General features: G+C 33.7%; 1 protein-coding gene across 3 annotated transcripts in view; it reads left to right on the forward strand.

Moving 5' to 3' along the window:
* LOC124359783 (protein Skeletor, isoforms B/C) overlaps positions 1-14,904 on the forward strand; it is a 176,038-nt gene that overhangs the window by 65,913 nt on the left and 95,221 nt on the right. For all 3 annotated transcript variants that reach the window (XR_006922187.1, XR_006922188.1, XM_046812808.1), the window contains exons 2-3: positions 12,385-12,543; positions 14,746-14,827. Coding sequence is in view for 1 of the 3 variants with exons in the window: in XM_046812808.1 (XP_046668764.1) it covers positions 12,385-12,543; positions 14,746-14,827 (241 nt within the window). In the remaining 2 variants the exon portion in view is untranslated. The remainder of the gene's footprint in view (positions 1-12,384; positions 12,544-14,745; positions 14,828-14,904) is intronic.

Below are 14,904 nucleotides of genomic sequence, written 5' to 3' on the forward strand. Positions count from 1 at the left end.
ATCCAAGTCTGTAAAAATTATTTTCTTTATACCTTTTGTTTATCTGAAAGCCGAGTCGTAAGGGCCTTTCAAAGAATGTCGAGAAGGCAGGGCCCCTGGAAATTAAAGGGGAAATAAGCCCGACCCTTAATAAATCCCAATTGCCTACACTGCCTTTGTTAAACAGCACACAGGAAGTTTTCCAGAACTCGAATCTCATTACGCAAACTTAGATATAAGTAAAATATATGATTTGTATCAAGAGTATTCTGTAAGTAATGAACAAAATAATAAATAAATAAAAATGAAATGAATGATAATAAAACAAGTTATTACAGGCGTATTTTCAACATTCAATACAACAGTTCCATTAATGGGTTTATGCTTAAGAAAGACAATCCTAGTCTCTCTCAGTAAGAAAAATAAGTTATTAAATATGTACATAAACTAAATTTGCGTAAAGCTCAGAAGACTTATGAAAGGAGGTTATGAAAGAAGATCAAGAATCTGGTAACTTCAAAATGGTTTGTTCCATTGACATTCAAAAAGCTATACCTTTCCCGGTCTTAACGGTGAATGACGCTTACTGCAAACGTAACACGTTATGTATATAACGTAGGTGTGAGCGAATTAAAAATATTATAATTCATACTGCAACGTATGGGACGAAACAAAAGCTTCAACAGGGTCTCTGGAAATATAATCTTGTTTAAAACACTTCAATGCATGATGTCGTGAAAAAAATCACATGTATTCAGACACACGCTGGGGCCAAAATAAAAATATTGGTATTGACTTATAAGTGTTAAACTTTGTTCAGTCATCTGAAAACTATTGTTTCTTGGGTCGGGCCACTCTTTTTTACCGAACGATAGAGAATTCTGTGCAATTGAAGTTTGCAGTGAAGTAAAGACACATCTTTGTTCGAACTAACTGGTAAAGTGTTATGGTTTCGGCAAAGAAACGCAACAAAATTATTGCGAAATGACAAAAGACTTTTGTGCAAAATCAGTTGAAACAAGCCATTAATAGAAGAAAGAGAAACACAACTAATGAACCGGTGAGTTGGTTGCTTATGCAACATATTTGGTGTGAAAATCAACTCCAATTCCAGGTCTTCTACTAACAAACTCTTAGTGAGCTCAAAGATTGAAAGATGTTGGACGTTTCCTCCATTATAAACGTGAGAGATTCCTGTTCTCTACAGAACATTGAGCAGATTCTGTTGCAGATTCTGTTGTATCCCACTGCACTGAAAGTAAGAAGCAAAACGAAAAACATATAATGGACCTTTTACCGTATATACTGTCTGTTAACCATCCTTTCCTTGTAGGACTTAACAGCGATGAGAAACAGCATCTTGATCCTGTACTTTCTGAAGAAGACGTGGGGACCTCTAATTCCTAAGAAATTAAAACAAACGCAGTTTTGTATTTTAATAAATTGTTGCCAAACTAAACTTGCCCAATTTTGCTTAGAATGTTTCTGTAAAATAAAATAACAAAGTTGTGTAAAGTACTCGTACTTGGAAGAGTGCTTGTTTAAAATTCTACATTACAGCACTCAACACGCTGGAATCAATTCAAGGCATTTATATAAATTTTCTCGTTGAATATACAAGCTCTCAAGGTTGTGGCTTTATTACAGCAGCTGTGACAAACAGAGCTATCGAATATTGTCCATCTGGTTTTTCACGGGCATGTCAACAAATTCACTTTAAATGTCATGTGTAGATCGAACGTTCAAACATTCACCTACAATACTACTTTTGTTGAATAGTTTGTGGATTATTCTATTTTTATAATTTTAATTTTTTTGCAGTGATTTGTGATTTAATTTGCAGCTATTTATTAATACTTATTTAATACAAAACACCAGATTAAATTAGCTCGTAAGTAGGAAATTAACAACTATAACTCATACAAAACTATTTTTTCTTTTATTAGGGAGAAATAATTCATTGATATTTCACCCTATACTAAATAGAAAGTATTTCTTGTCAGGATATTTTAGCTTATAACAAATTAAAATCGCTAGACTGATATAAGTACGCGATAAAATAAAATAAATATATAACACGTTCACAGGGGATTATGATCAAACACAGTCGGATGGATGTCCAACTTGTTAACTTTATACACAATTTTTCGAAAAAAAAACAAGGTAGGAGTACGCTACTCCACGTGTCGCTTAACATGTTTCCCTGAGATTGCATGCAAAATTTCAAGTCCGTAATTCATTTCATCCTTCAAGATTGCGTTAAAATTAAAACTTGCCCTTACTTTTAACAATGAATTTGCACCCTAATATGTTTTCTGTTTTCTTCATGAATAAGCTGTGTTAACACGTGATATGTTAAAATCTCATATGATTGTACTCAGTTTGTTTACACTTTTATTTATTCTGCTACTTTCTCGTTTCCATCAAGGTAACTCATAAGAACAATGTAAAATAATTAACAAACGCTCAGCCAAATCCCATTTAGTTGCATGCCGCATAATCGAATTCAGTGCTGCCTATATAGAAATGAAGCTTCGTCGAAAATTTCTAGGTCAGTTCGTTTTCGAGATATCATGTGAACAAACAGAAATATAGATATAAATGAAATCTTTCAAACTTCAGAAGTGATAGGCTTCGCTAACGCTCAGCCATTAAACGAAAATGTTACAGAGTTTCAGTTTTAGTTCAATCTTAGCAATTTTTCAATGGCTTATGGCTAAACAAGTACTAGAGCCCACCTTGTGATAATTTAAAAAATTAATATGTTATATATTAATAAAACTTTATGTTATTCTTAAAAAGGTAACATTGGCTTTCCGAACACCCTCAGACAATGCCGATTATGGCAACGGAGGGAGCAGATCTTCTCATTCAGTGTCAACAAGCCAGGCCACAACGAATCAGCTCCCAATCGCATTTAGAGCAATCAAAACCATCCGTAAAATTGAAGGCTCAATAGACCCATCAGCGTTAAATTACGCACTATGGAAATTCACTGCGGGAGGAGTGCCCAAGGGGGTGGGAGTGAATATGGATGGGGGAGTTGATTATGTTGTGAACGGCAATAAATCGCTTAGCCCAGTACTGCCTTGTAGGGTGCTGGATCAGCAACGGCACTGCCTATCGATTCTCCTCGGCTCTCTCCTTCCTTGTCGCACTCATAGTCCTCTAATCCGCCTGTAGCCGGTTAGTGGGATATGATTGAAACGGTACAGTCCGACCCACAAACTTTCACTTGCAACCCCTCCACAATCGGTCTGATCTGGTGCCTTGTGGTGGCCAAGGGTTTAGTTGGGTTTGTGCCTTCACAATGTTGTTACCATTTGGGTTCTAGAACTTTTTTTGCTGTTTTGTAGACGATACGTAGCTCACTTTTAATGGGGTTTAAATTATTTTATAATAAAATTTGTAAAACTAGTCAACATTGTACATATGTAATAAAAATAATAATATCGTTTATTGTGAAAAGGCAATATAAAAAGTTATATCACAACCATCCTAACTCTAACCTAACCATTCTCGGTGACAATGACCCACTCAAACATCGGATGTGTGTGTACAATTTGGAGGTATTTGTCATTACGGCATAAAATACTGCATATTTTACAAAGCCCACATGGTTGGTCCTTGATTTTTTTCTGAGAATACAACACGACTTTGTGATCTTCCTTGTAGACTTTGTTTTATATTCTACAAATTATACAACGAACGAGTTCTTTTCATTAAAATAGTACTTAAACAAATCCAATTTAAACATGAAATGAGCGCAAACTTTCATTTTATAAATTGGACAGGGGTTTTCTGTCTTCCTGTTCATATATTCTTGCTAAGATGAAATATAGCCGTTGTCCTGATGACTATAATCCGGACAAGCGGCCGATTATTGGGAAGGAGGGTTGGCAGCTTTGGAGTAACGATGGGGGAGTAAATATAATCCCTGAGGGACGCCTGACAACACGGAGGGAGCCATCAACCATCATAGTCATAGCTATGATAATGAAACAAGGAAAGCAGCTGAACAAGCTTTATTTTAAAATACCTGCCTGAACTACACGGGACGCAGTTATTTTATTTACTCAGTTTATATGCTTTGCTTTCCTATAATAGAGTTGTGGATTAAAAATTTTACTCATCAATTATTTGTTTTGCATATTAAATGTTTAAATTTATCTTTTTCGATATTTGTATTTGAATTCACAAAATCAACTGGTATTGTGATTACAAGCGGCTATATAAATAGACAATCTTATTCATGTTAATGTTAAATAAGGAAGCTTTTTCAAATATTTTGAAACGTACGTTTACTCATATAAAACTAAAATCCAGAAGATGCTGTTTTAAGTTGGTAATATTGCTGTCTTTTATTTGAGTCGTAACTTATTGGCATGAAATGGATGCGTAAATAATGTTTCCGATTTCCGATTGCTATTGATTAACAAGACAAATACTTTGACTTTAACTTGAAATACATCACTCGTCCGTTGATATCTTAATTACTGTCACCTGAAATAATATCACAAATACATTTTAGTATAATTTAGTAGTATTTTTTTAGTAATAATTTTAGTAGTAAAATTTAATAGCAATATAATTTATTTTATAACTCAGAATGGTTAGTTTTTTTAGAATTTAACTGGTGCTTTGTAATTGACTTAAACTATTTTAATATTACAGACTGAACTGTTGGCGAATATAAACGTAAATGTATATATCAGTACTCTTGTAAAACAGACAATAAAGGAACTGTCATTATGTACTTTCCGAAAAAGTGGTCGGAAAGGGCTTCTGAGTGCCCTCAAGCCATTGGAGTGCCTACAGATAATACGGATGGCTTTTGTTCTACCTTAAAGACCTGATGATATTATATCGTGACTTCATAGACGTTCATGATGTGCTTAGTAGGTCCTCACCCTGAACATTTTGTTTTTTGAATACACTAACAACCCTTCATTCAGTTTTTTTGTAATGTAGTGTAATGTAAGAATACTAAATGTTGTTAACAATACATATTGAATATTAAATGTGTTCTTCTAAATCTGTACTGTAATAGGATTATACTGGATGATAGCTTAATGCCAATCATACTTTTTTACAAATAAGTAAAATCGATATCATTAATCTAATTAAATGTGCGATTTATTATTATCACGTCAAACAGTAACTCAGAAATTACATTATATAACCTATCGCAATATCAAATGAAATAGTTATTGTTGTCAACAAACAGTCCGTAACTGCTCTTCTAAAAGTGTTCTCTATACAACATAATAAATATAACTCTTTTGTTACGCCCGTGTGTTGGTAAACACAAAGGTATTGACGTAACAAACGTGTCACACAAAGCTCTTACTTATGGGCTACAAATAGTTGTCTAAAACTGCCTTCATATTTTGTTCACCTAGTATTAACGTGTTTCGTGATACATTTTGTAACAGTTTTTTATATAAACGAAAAATATCGAACATTCTGTAAACTTAAGTCGTAGATCAATTAAACTGATAAAAATGAAAGGATCCGTCGGACGTAAAATCTGACAGGCTGCTTTTGGACTCCAAAATTGATACAATTATTCCTTGTACCAGGAGAAATCTAACTCCCTATAGGCCTTATCAGTCCTTCATAAAATAATCACTCCAGGAGATGACATTGAAATCAGACCCACTTAAAAAATAAGGTAATGATAATCAATGTTACTGCATGTATGTGACACGAGACTGCAGGGCGTGCTGGTTTTTTTATATGAGCCAAAACACATATACCGTTCTTTGTGGTGTATGTGTTCTTTTGTACTCTTCATTCAATGACACTTCTATAACGCCCAAACTCGTTAAAAATACGTATCTATTCAAAATTAAATTTCATTAAATTATCATTCTCTTAAGCCATAGTTTATATGAACAGTGGTAATATTGTTATCATTATCTTCAGGGGGTTTGTAAACTTATCAACAAATATCCAAAAATGACAGTTGTACTGCCAATAATTTCTTGTGGGATGATGACAGTTGTGTTTTTATTTTTCTGCCTTCTATAATTGGCATTCTAAAAGAGCTTTGACTTTAAATATGATAATATTCTCATTCTTAAACCATTTGCACAACGTTACCATAAGTTAAGTTATATTGTTACATCAGTCCCTCAGTGGTAACCGGCCCTGCACTGGACATATAAATGGAGCTTTTGTTTTCTATTGTATATTGTTACTTGAAGGCATTCGATTCTAATGAGTACAACTGAACATGAGATTCTAACAGGAATCAGATTCAAAAATGCTAATGAGACGACATTTAACAAATTTCGAATCTTCTGAGTTAAAGACTTATAGCCTACACGTCTCCTGCATGTATACTTAGTAAATAGTTCTCCACCGCTCTTTCTTAACTCATTCGTAACTGTAAATTTCTAAAAAATTCATGATTTTTTAATTTTAACTCAGTTTTTTTGTGTAAGTAATTTAAAGCATGCTGTAGAATATCTTAACGTAATACATCTAGGACTACTATTAGTAGTGCAATAGTCATCGGACATGTCATACGTTGATATTATATGAAATGTATGCAGGGGATGAAATGTTTTACTGTGTGCTCTGTGGACTGAGGGTGGGGTGAGAGTTGGTCGGTTGGAATGTATTTGTTGGAAAATCCGTGTCGGATTACCCAACTGGAATTGATGGACTCGGCTCATACGCGGTTCCACTATTAACGATGCCTTTTCAATTCCAAATAGAATAATCCTATTGTCCAATACAAGAAGAGGTCCGCGCTCGACATCCCCCGCGTAACTAACCCTGTACAGTCACGTGCAACAGAATTTAATTTGGTTCTCATTATATTCTGTGTACAATGTAGGGGTACGCCACACCATGTGTTGCGTAACATAAATGAAATTTTCCAGCCCCAAGAGATAGACTACGCTAACGCTCAGCCAACAAGATGTTTTCTAAAAACTCTCTACCATTAATGTGCTAAAATAGTCAAACTGTCCAAATATTCACACATTTTATGAAATAATGAGTTATTTCTATCTAAAAATCACAAAATGTTTACAATTTGTAATTATGGAAAATAATTTTTAACCAGTTACAACGGCTAGCAATACAGAAAAATTGAAAATATTAGATTTCACCTTTAACACCTTTCACAAAAATATCGAACTTATGCGGAATTAATATTTTTTTAGATAAACAGTACTACAATTAGAACATAAATTATGGCGAAAGTCATACTAACAACAATATAAATCATTAAAGAAATAACACAAATATACATTTAATACCCTAAAAAAAGTGTAAAATTATTTAAAAAATAACAATCTAACCCGGAATAACAATAATACATGTTCACAAATATATGACAATAATAAATAACAAAACCAACTCTTAACACAGCTAAAATTAAATAGCTAAAAACAAAAATTGCAAAGTTTTGTAGTTAACATTCATCCAATCCTATTTTGTATTACTAAAATAGATTAGAAACAAAAACACTTATAACCCAAATAGTGCTTTAAAAAGTGTGCAGTAGTTTTAGTTTATTGCAAGATATTCGTTAATTGCATTATGTCTTCCTGTTGAAGTAACTACTTTTTTTAAACAATTTTAAATATTTCGTATATATTCTAGAAATGATTTATTTTTTTGTGTGTTTTCTATGTTACGTCTTCAAGTAGCTGAAAATTTCTAACAATCGTAATAAATATAAACGCCTAACCTCCGGAGAAGACTGCACACTCTGCATTAACCGTGTTTTAGATTAATGAACAAAGAGTTCATCGGTCAAGTTCTGCACATGACATCTACCAACTTGTATAAAACAATATTTTAATTGTGTTCATACTGTGTAGCCAAAGATAATTTTATTGATTCCAGTGGCTTCCTATAGAACTGCAACTATAACGCAGATATTATATTTTACTGTATACACACCATGTGGACTCGTACTGCTCAAAACTTTTCCATGTTTGCCTATTATATGCAATTAATACTGGACATAGCTATAATATCACTGTAAGCAAGTAGATTTAAAAGATGTTTTACTCAACCAATTTGATGGTAGCACAAGAATTGTTATAGAGAGACTTAGAGACATCAGATTGTCATACAAATTGTTTATCATTTAGTTAATATCTTAACTGTTGTATTATAAATTGGATAAGACCGGTTCTTCTTTATGTTATATTTTTTTAAGTGGTTAATGTAGAATATTTAACATACAGTATGAATACCTACAGTGCGCCTAGGAAACAAGTGGTAAATTATGGAAAACAGTTATTAATATTAATTTCAAATAGCAGAATTAAGTAAAATGCTAAAAAGTTTTTAAATCATAAAAGAGGATATTTCTTTAGAAATTATTAACTTCGTTAGTGCTTTAAAATGCTTGAATGTTTGGTTAACTCAGTATTGTGATATAATAAACTTTGATTAATTTAGCAGCGTTGCCCTTAAAACAATGGTAGTGTATTCATTGATTCACTAAGGTATACTTCAGGAAGTGATGTAGGCCTACCTCAGTGTACAGTATAATGTGGGATACCAGTAGTTCCAGTCAGGTGTACTCCACAGAGACAAAAAATCAGAAAAGTCATGGGCACTAATACCAAAAACGTTTTCTGTATTAGTTTTCTTCTTCTTAATATATTTCGAAAAGGTTCGTCCAATTGCCACTTCAAATTAAAAAATTTTGTAAAACTTCGAACACAAATAGGTGCTGAACCGGTAATGTTAGATACAATGGAAAAGACGGCTCCACCTATTTTTGTTCAATATAATCGTATAAAACGTGTTGTAAAGTCCTAACTTCCTTTATTACTTAAAAAATGTATAATGTGTTACCGACTATTAAAAAATAGATTAATTATATTAAATTGCCTAAATGACAAACTTACAGCATCACGCAATTGTGCAGTGTAAACATATTGTCCATATCCCTCCTAATAGTAAACGTCTCATAAAACCACACACATAAGTGAACAATTTACATTGTTCTCAATATATCTAAAACAGTAGAACATCTGTAAACCCCGTTGTATGTTAACGTTGTGTTAGATACGTTGTGGGAATTATATGTGTTTCTTTACTTTAGTAGTTTGAGTAAGATGTTGGATGGGTTAAAGCGGATAAAATTATCGTTTTACAATAAAAAGACTTTGAAGAGTGGGTAATGGAAGTGGGGGGAGGGGGTTGTTTTAAGATCGAGACGTAAAGGACAACACTCGGGGTGTCTCGAGGACAATGACGGGCTCTGCTATTGACAGTCCTTCAGCCCTCCCTTCCACTCTATCATCTACTGTCTGCCTGAGTACGGATTCTTTTGTTGCTAATTAAACTACTGATCATTCTAGTTTCGTAACACAAGTTGGTGCATAAATTACTATTCAATTCTGTACACATTGTTGACTGAACGGAAGTGGAGCTTCTTCTGCACGTTGCACGGAAGAACGTTTGTGGTTTTCTTCCAATGCAAAGCAGTAACAAAGACACCTTGAAATTGTACGAGAGTTGTTCTCCCCATACAAAGGCCGATAATGATCGATTTTGATGACTGTAACCCCAAGGGAGAGCACAGCAAGTGTGACTTGGAGAGTGGACAATAATGAACAATGTGACAATCCTTACGGTCTTTCGAATTGAATCATTCTGTCTATATTCGTGTGATAGTGGGCTTTTATCTCAGGTGGGACTGAATGGACTCTATTCGATGGAAGAGTCTATTATTGTCAACGGTTACGGGTGGACTCTATTTCCCTCTCTTCTTTCCAGATACTGGTTTCCTTTTACTAAATTACTCCTGAGAGGCCACAAACGGGAAAATTCAGATCTAAAATTCATTGTTCCAAGAAATACTTTGAAAGTATTGCAACAGATTTTATTTACAACCAATTGGAGATACAGTCACGGCTATTGTTTTTAAAAGAGAAAAACATTTAACAAATTCTTCCCGTATGTAATATCTCAATTTAGGTCTGATTATAAAGAACAGTTACACAAATGTAAGCCTCACATTCGCCAATAATTATAAAATATATGTATAGTTTGAAAAAATCACTCTTTATTGGTCAACAAGTTTACGTGGTATGTAACATATGCACATTAAAGGTTTTTTAAGAGTAATAAAGTCTGCCAACTAAGATTACAAAGAATCTGAGATATATGCATGTAAAGAACACATAAAATATATCTACCAGGCCTTAAGCAGGTTGAGAAGTTTTTTGTGCAAAACGGAAAAAACAACCTGTGGGTTATTGACATTTAGATTGTAAGTGAAGTTGCTGCCATTATTGTCTTGCACACTGTAAAAGTATTGAAGTATGAAAAGTCCAAAATTTGAGACTAGTATATCAGAAATACATTTTAATAGCCAATATCATAGTCTTTTCATCGTACACGTTGTCTTGGTGTGGAATCCGTTTGTCTCCAAGAGCACAAGTTCAAATAGGTTTGGTTATTACAGTTTCGGTGATTGAAGTTGCCAGTAGATTTCTCCAAGACGATTATTAAATTTCTAGTATTAATTCCTTTCTTACCATTCCCATCTTCTTTCATTTCTATCACTTTGTCCCTTGATTTCTATTTCAGTTTTATTATGAATTCTTTCCATGTCAGCAGCATTTTTATGAATTGTACTAGAAATGTGAAGGGCAAATGGTTAAAATCAATTTGCAATTTGTGTTCATCTCCCTGGAAGTTCGACCAGTAACCTCTCTCTAGAGAGCCTCAGCTTAAGACTGCAGTGGAGGTCAATGTTATAAGCAATTTAAAAATTAATTTGCCGGGTGCAGAGGGCCTTTCAATGCCAGAAACAATAGAAAAACGTTTTCGAAATGTCAGGAGGAGGAAATTACTGGTACGCCAGAGGCTCGTTATACGTGTTTTCTTATGTCTCCTTTATTTATTGATTGCAATTAAAGAAAAGTTAGCCACTGCAATAAAGAAGTAAAAAAACTATACTTAGTAAGTGATTATTAACCAATTAGTCATATGAATTGTTTGATATTCGAACGAGTTAGATGGCATCTCTCACAATAGTCGAGTCTGCTTGTTTTGTGTTTACCGATATCTCCTTTGGCTAACTGCATAAAATCCAAGCCACTGCGCTGCAAGAGTAAAGAAAGCATCGGCAAAGGAGTCGAAGAGGAGAGAGGAAGGGAGAGGGCCAAAGTAATCAGGATTGTCGCTTTGAAGTTAGGGATCAATGGGCCATACCAAACTGCTGGGCTGTTAGAGGATTGACTGGTACAATCTGCTAATGGCACCCTCTCCGTCCCTCCCACCCCCTTGTCATCTTCTCAGAAGGGCATCTATCTTGTAAGAATAGACTTTTAAGCAATCCTTGAAAACATTTCCAATATCTATAATCTATGAGTCATAGAAATGTTGTACTACTTTTATGTGTGCAATAGTCGGTAGTGCATTTGTAATACCTTGATTCTTTTCAGCCTTTTAAAGAATCATCATCCATAACATCACATGGTTGGTGATGTACAGTATTAATGTTAATTGTTGAATACCAACAAGGTTATCGTAAGTGACTGATAAATACGTAAATTGCGAGTAAACTATTGCGGCCATAGTAATATTTAAGCCTGAGGACTGTACATGCGTGCAGATCTAGAACACTTTTACAAAACTGTATATTAAGTGCATAAAACTGTAATAAACTGTTTTATTACGCTTAATTTTAATATTTGTTGTTGTGTTTATTTTATGTATAGAGAAAAGTTCATGAACTATTCATTGGGACATTTTGCAATATTGTGAAACAAAACAAGAATACAATTCTCTGTTGTGCTATTTTTATTTTTATACCAAATGTCATATTTTCAATTCATGTAGAATAAGGATTAAAATTTGCAAATAACAGGTTTGGAAATAATGAGTATGATGAATTACAAAATTTCAAATTATCAACGTCAAATTTCACACCACTACTATAAAATAAAACTTGCAGAATTATTAAACGAAACCTTAATAAAAAAGAGTACTTATTGTTTTAGAATTAAATGACAAGTTACAAAGAGAATCATTGGAAACCCATCCCATGATATCAATTATGGTTTGTACAAGGTAGTGATTAATGTATGCAAACAAAGGACACAAAAAAATATTTGTTTACTCTTGTTGTATTCCGGTGCCGTACAGGATTCATTGTTATAACTAGGGAGTTCTTCTTCGTAAACTTGTTATAAATTTATATATAATCGACGTGTTATGCTCTTTTGGCATGACACACATTTACTGTCGGACACATCAGAACTGGCTTGGTTCACTTAGACCGGTGCGAAGAAAGTGAATGCACTCCCCAGAGTATCGGATTGGCTCTCCAACAGATCTGAAGTCTACTAAAACTATATGAAATATTTACGCATTTCTGAAATGTTCTTTTACAAATCTCTCGGTTTGTTCCAGGAACCGGGTACAGAGGGAAGCCGGGTTCTGAGAACCCTTACTACGGCCGACTCATCGGTCAGCTGCAGGAGTACGCCCACGGCATCAAGGGCACAGTGTACGCCGTGGACGAGAGCACAATGTTCGTCAAGGGCTTCTCCTACGACGGCACAGGACCGGGTAAGTCAGCCTTACTAAACTTGAACAACACATTTGGTTGATTTTGTCACTAAACCTTAACATGGTTGTAAATTTGGCTGGGATAGTAGTATTTCAAGTTTGTTAGTTGGATTACTTTTATACGTCCATTCTTTAAATGTTTTAGGGCTTTTCCATCCCCTAGTCCCTCTAAAGTTACGCCACTGTTTTGTATATTGAAGTAAAGATAGCTTGTACAAAAAGATTTTTGGCTTACACGATTTTTTAAACAAAGGAAAGAGTGAAGAAATAAATATTAAGAAATTAATAGTAACTAAATCCTGTTTTTTTTTTTTTTAATGTGTATTATTATTTCATATATAAGTGCATTCACTCAAGAACTGAACTTTTATTGTATTGGGAAAGTTAATATCACTAAATGCCGAACAATATTTTAACTGTATAGTTAAAAAAAGTTAAAACATTACGGTTGTTTACTATTCGAAGAGTGTTTGTTTGTTTTGTTTAAAGTAGTCTAGTTTATTTACTTAAGGATTCATCCTAGAGAAAACAGCTAAAATAACTAAGCTTTTGTAATGCACGCATTAATATTCTATATTTTATAATCTTACAAACTCATATAAAGAAGCTCCAATAAAGCACATAAATAGTTACGTGTGTCATTTTTGTATTGGTTACTGGTTGAGTAAAATTTTACAAGGTGACATTCAACAGTTGTATTTAAAATTAAAAATGTTTGATAGTTTTCAGTAATAAGTGCTTTTTGAACAAGTTATATGAGCTCCTTTAAATACAACACGAGGTGAAGTAGAATATTGGGGTAATCAGTCAGCGCGTCAAATGCTTTGTATACATGTTTCGATTTAGTTTTTCCCTATTAAAATTTTTGAGATATTAGAAAAGTATAAAGACTATTTTTTTATCCCTCCCTTAACAACTGCTGGAATCATGATTATAAGGAAAGTTTGCATGTGCATTGTCTAGTTAGTTCGTTATTTCAGTCTAACACGAAAAAGACTGAGATAACGAATTTTGTTGGTTTGGTTAATTAAAGCCCCAATCTAGGTATTTGGGGGATAGTCACAGTTCTTTAACGTGATTTCCCAGAATATGGGGAGTCACACGTTTTTATCATTCTACGAGACAGTTATTTAAACTGGTTATTGAGGAGTGTCTTAATATCAGTTCTAAAAACTGTTGAAGATAAGGATATGCATTTTGCAGTATATATGTATATACCTTAGGCCATATAGAACCTGTATTATATAAGTTATGTAGTATTTATACGAATTTCTAGCTTTTAAATAACAGATTTAGCCACAACAGTGGTTTTTAACACTTATTAATTAATTAAAGTTATTTATTCTTGTTTATATTATTAATACTGCCACATAACTCAATAGTACCTCATAATGATCAATTGAGACTGAAATATCGTCATTCCTATTAATTGTAATTGGCTGAGGTTTACAGAAACCTATCACTCTTGAGCTGGAAAGTGTTCGTTTCTGTCTGTCTTTAGCATGTAACATATTAACAGATGTAGACTACTTATCCCAACACATAAGTTACATCATTTTATAGTGACTTGGCGTGTACTTGAACACTGTTATGAAATTCACTTTAATTTAAAAAATTGAATGTATGTATCTCAAGATAAGTTGAGAACGATTTCATATATAGTAAGATTGCATTTTAATTTTGCATGCAACTTCATTTCTACAAGAATAAGTTCTATGATGCGTAATTTTCGTAACAACACATGTTTGCCTATGATCTGTCCCTCCATTTGTCCGTAGAACATCTCGAGAATGAAAAGAGTTACAGATTTGAATGTTGCATGCAACCTCGCGAAGCCTGTTACGACAAGTGTCGTGGCACACTTTTACCGTGTACTAGTATCATAAGGTACCTGGATTAATACATTCAAATTATGAAGTTACGGAAGAAGAACAAAGGAAACATGATTTTTCCGGAAATTTGCCATCGTTCAGTGATAAAAATGTCGGTAACTCTACGTTTCGTCGAAATTTGCAATATGATTTGTTCCTCAGGTGCATACTAACTTATCATGCATTCGTAGTGGTACTGATGTATTGTTTAACTAAAAGATGGCAAATGTCTAAACAATCGTGTTTCCTTCATAATCATTCCATCGCCAAAAACAAACTTCAAATAAAGAAGAAGTATTCGTTTTATTCTTGATTATCGTTTTTGTTTCAGATGCGTTCTTTTGGGTAGGAAACACCGCCCGGCCATCTCCGGACGGCTATATTGTACCATACCCTGAGGACTACATTGGCAGGTAAGTCCTACATGATTAGTCCCTACATCTGCAGAGTGATTAGTTGTGTTTACATAATACAATATTGGATGTCGGCT

This window comes from Homalodisca vitripennis, chromosome 4, assembly GCF_021130785.1.
Source record: "Homalodisca vitripennis isolate AUS2020 chromosome 4, UT_GWSS_2.1, whole genome shotgun sequence".
In the NCBI taxonomy this organism is placed as follows: domain Eukaryota; kingdom Metazoa; phylum Arthropoda; class Insecta; order Hemiptera; family Cicadellidae; genus Homalodisca; species Homalodisca vitripennis.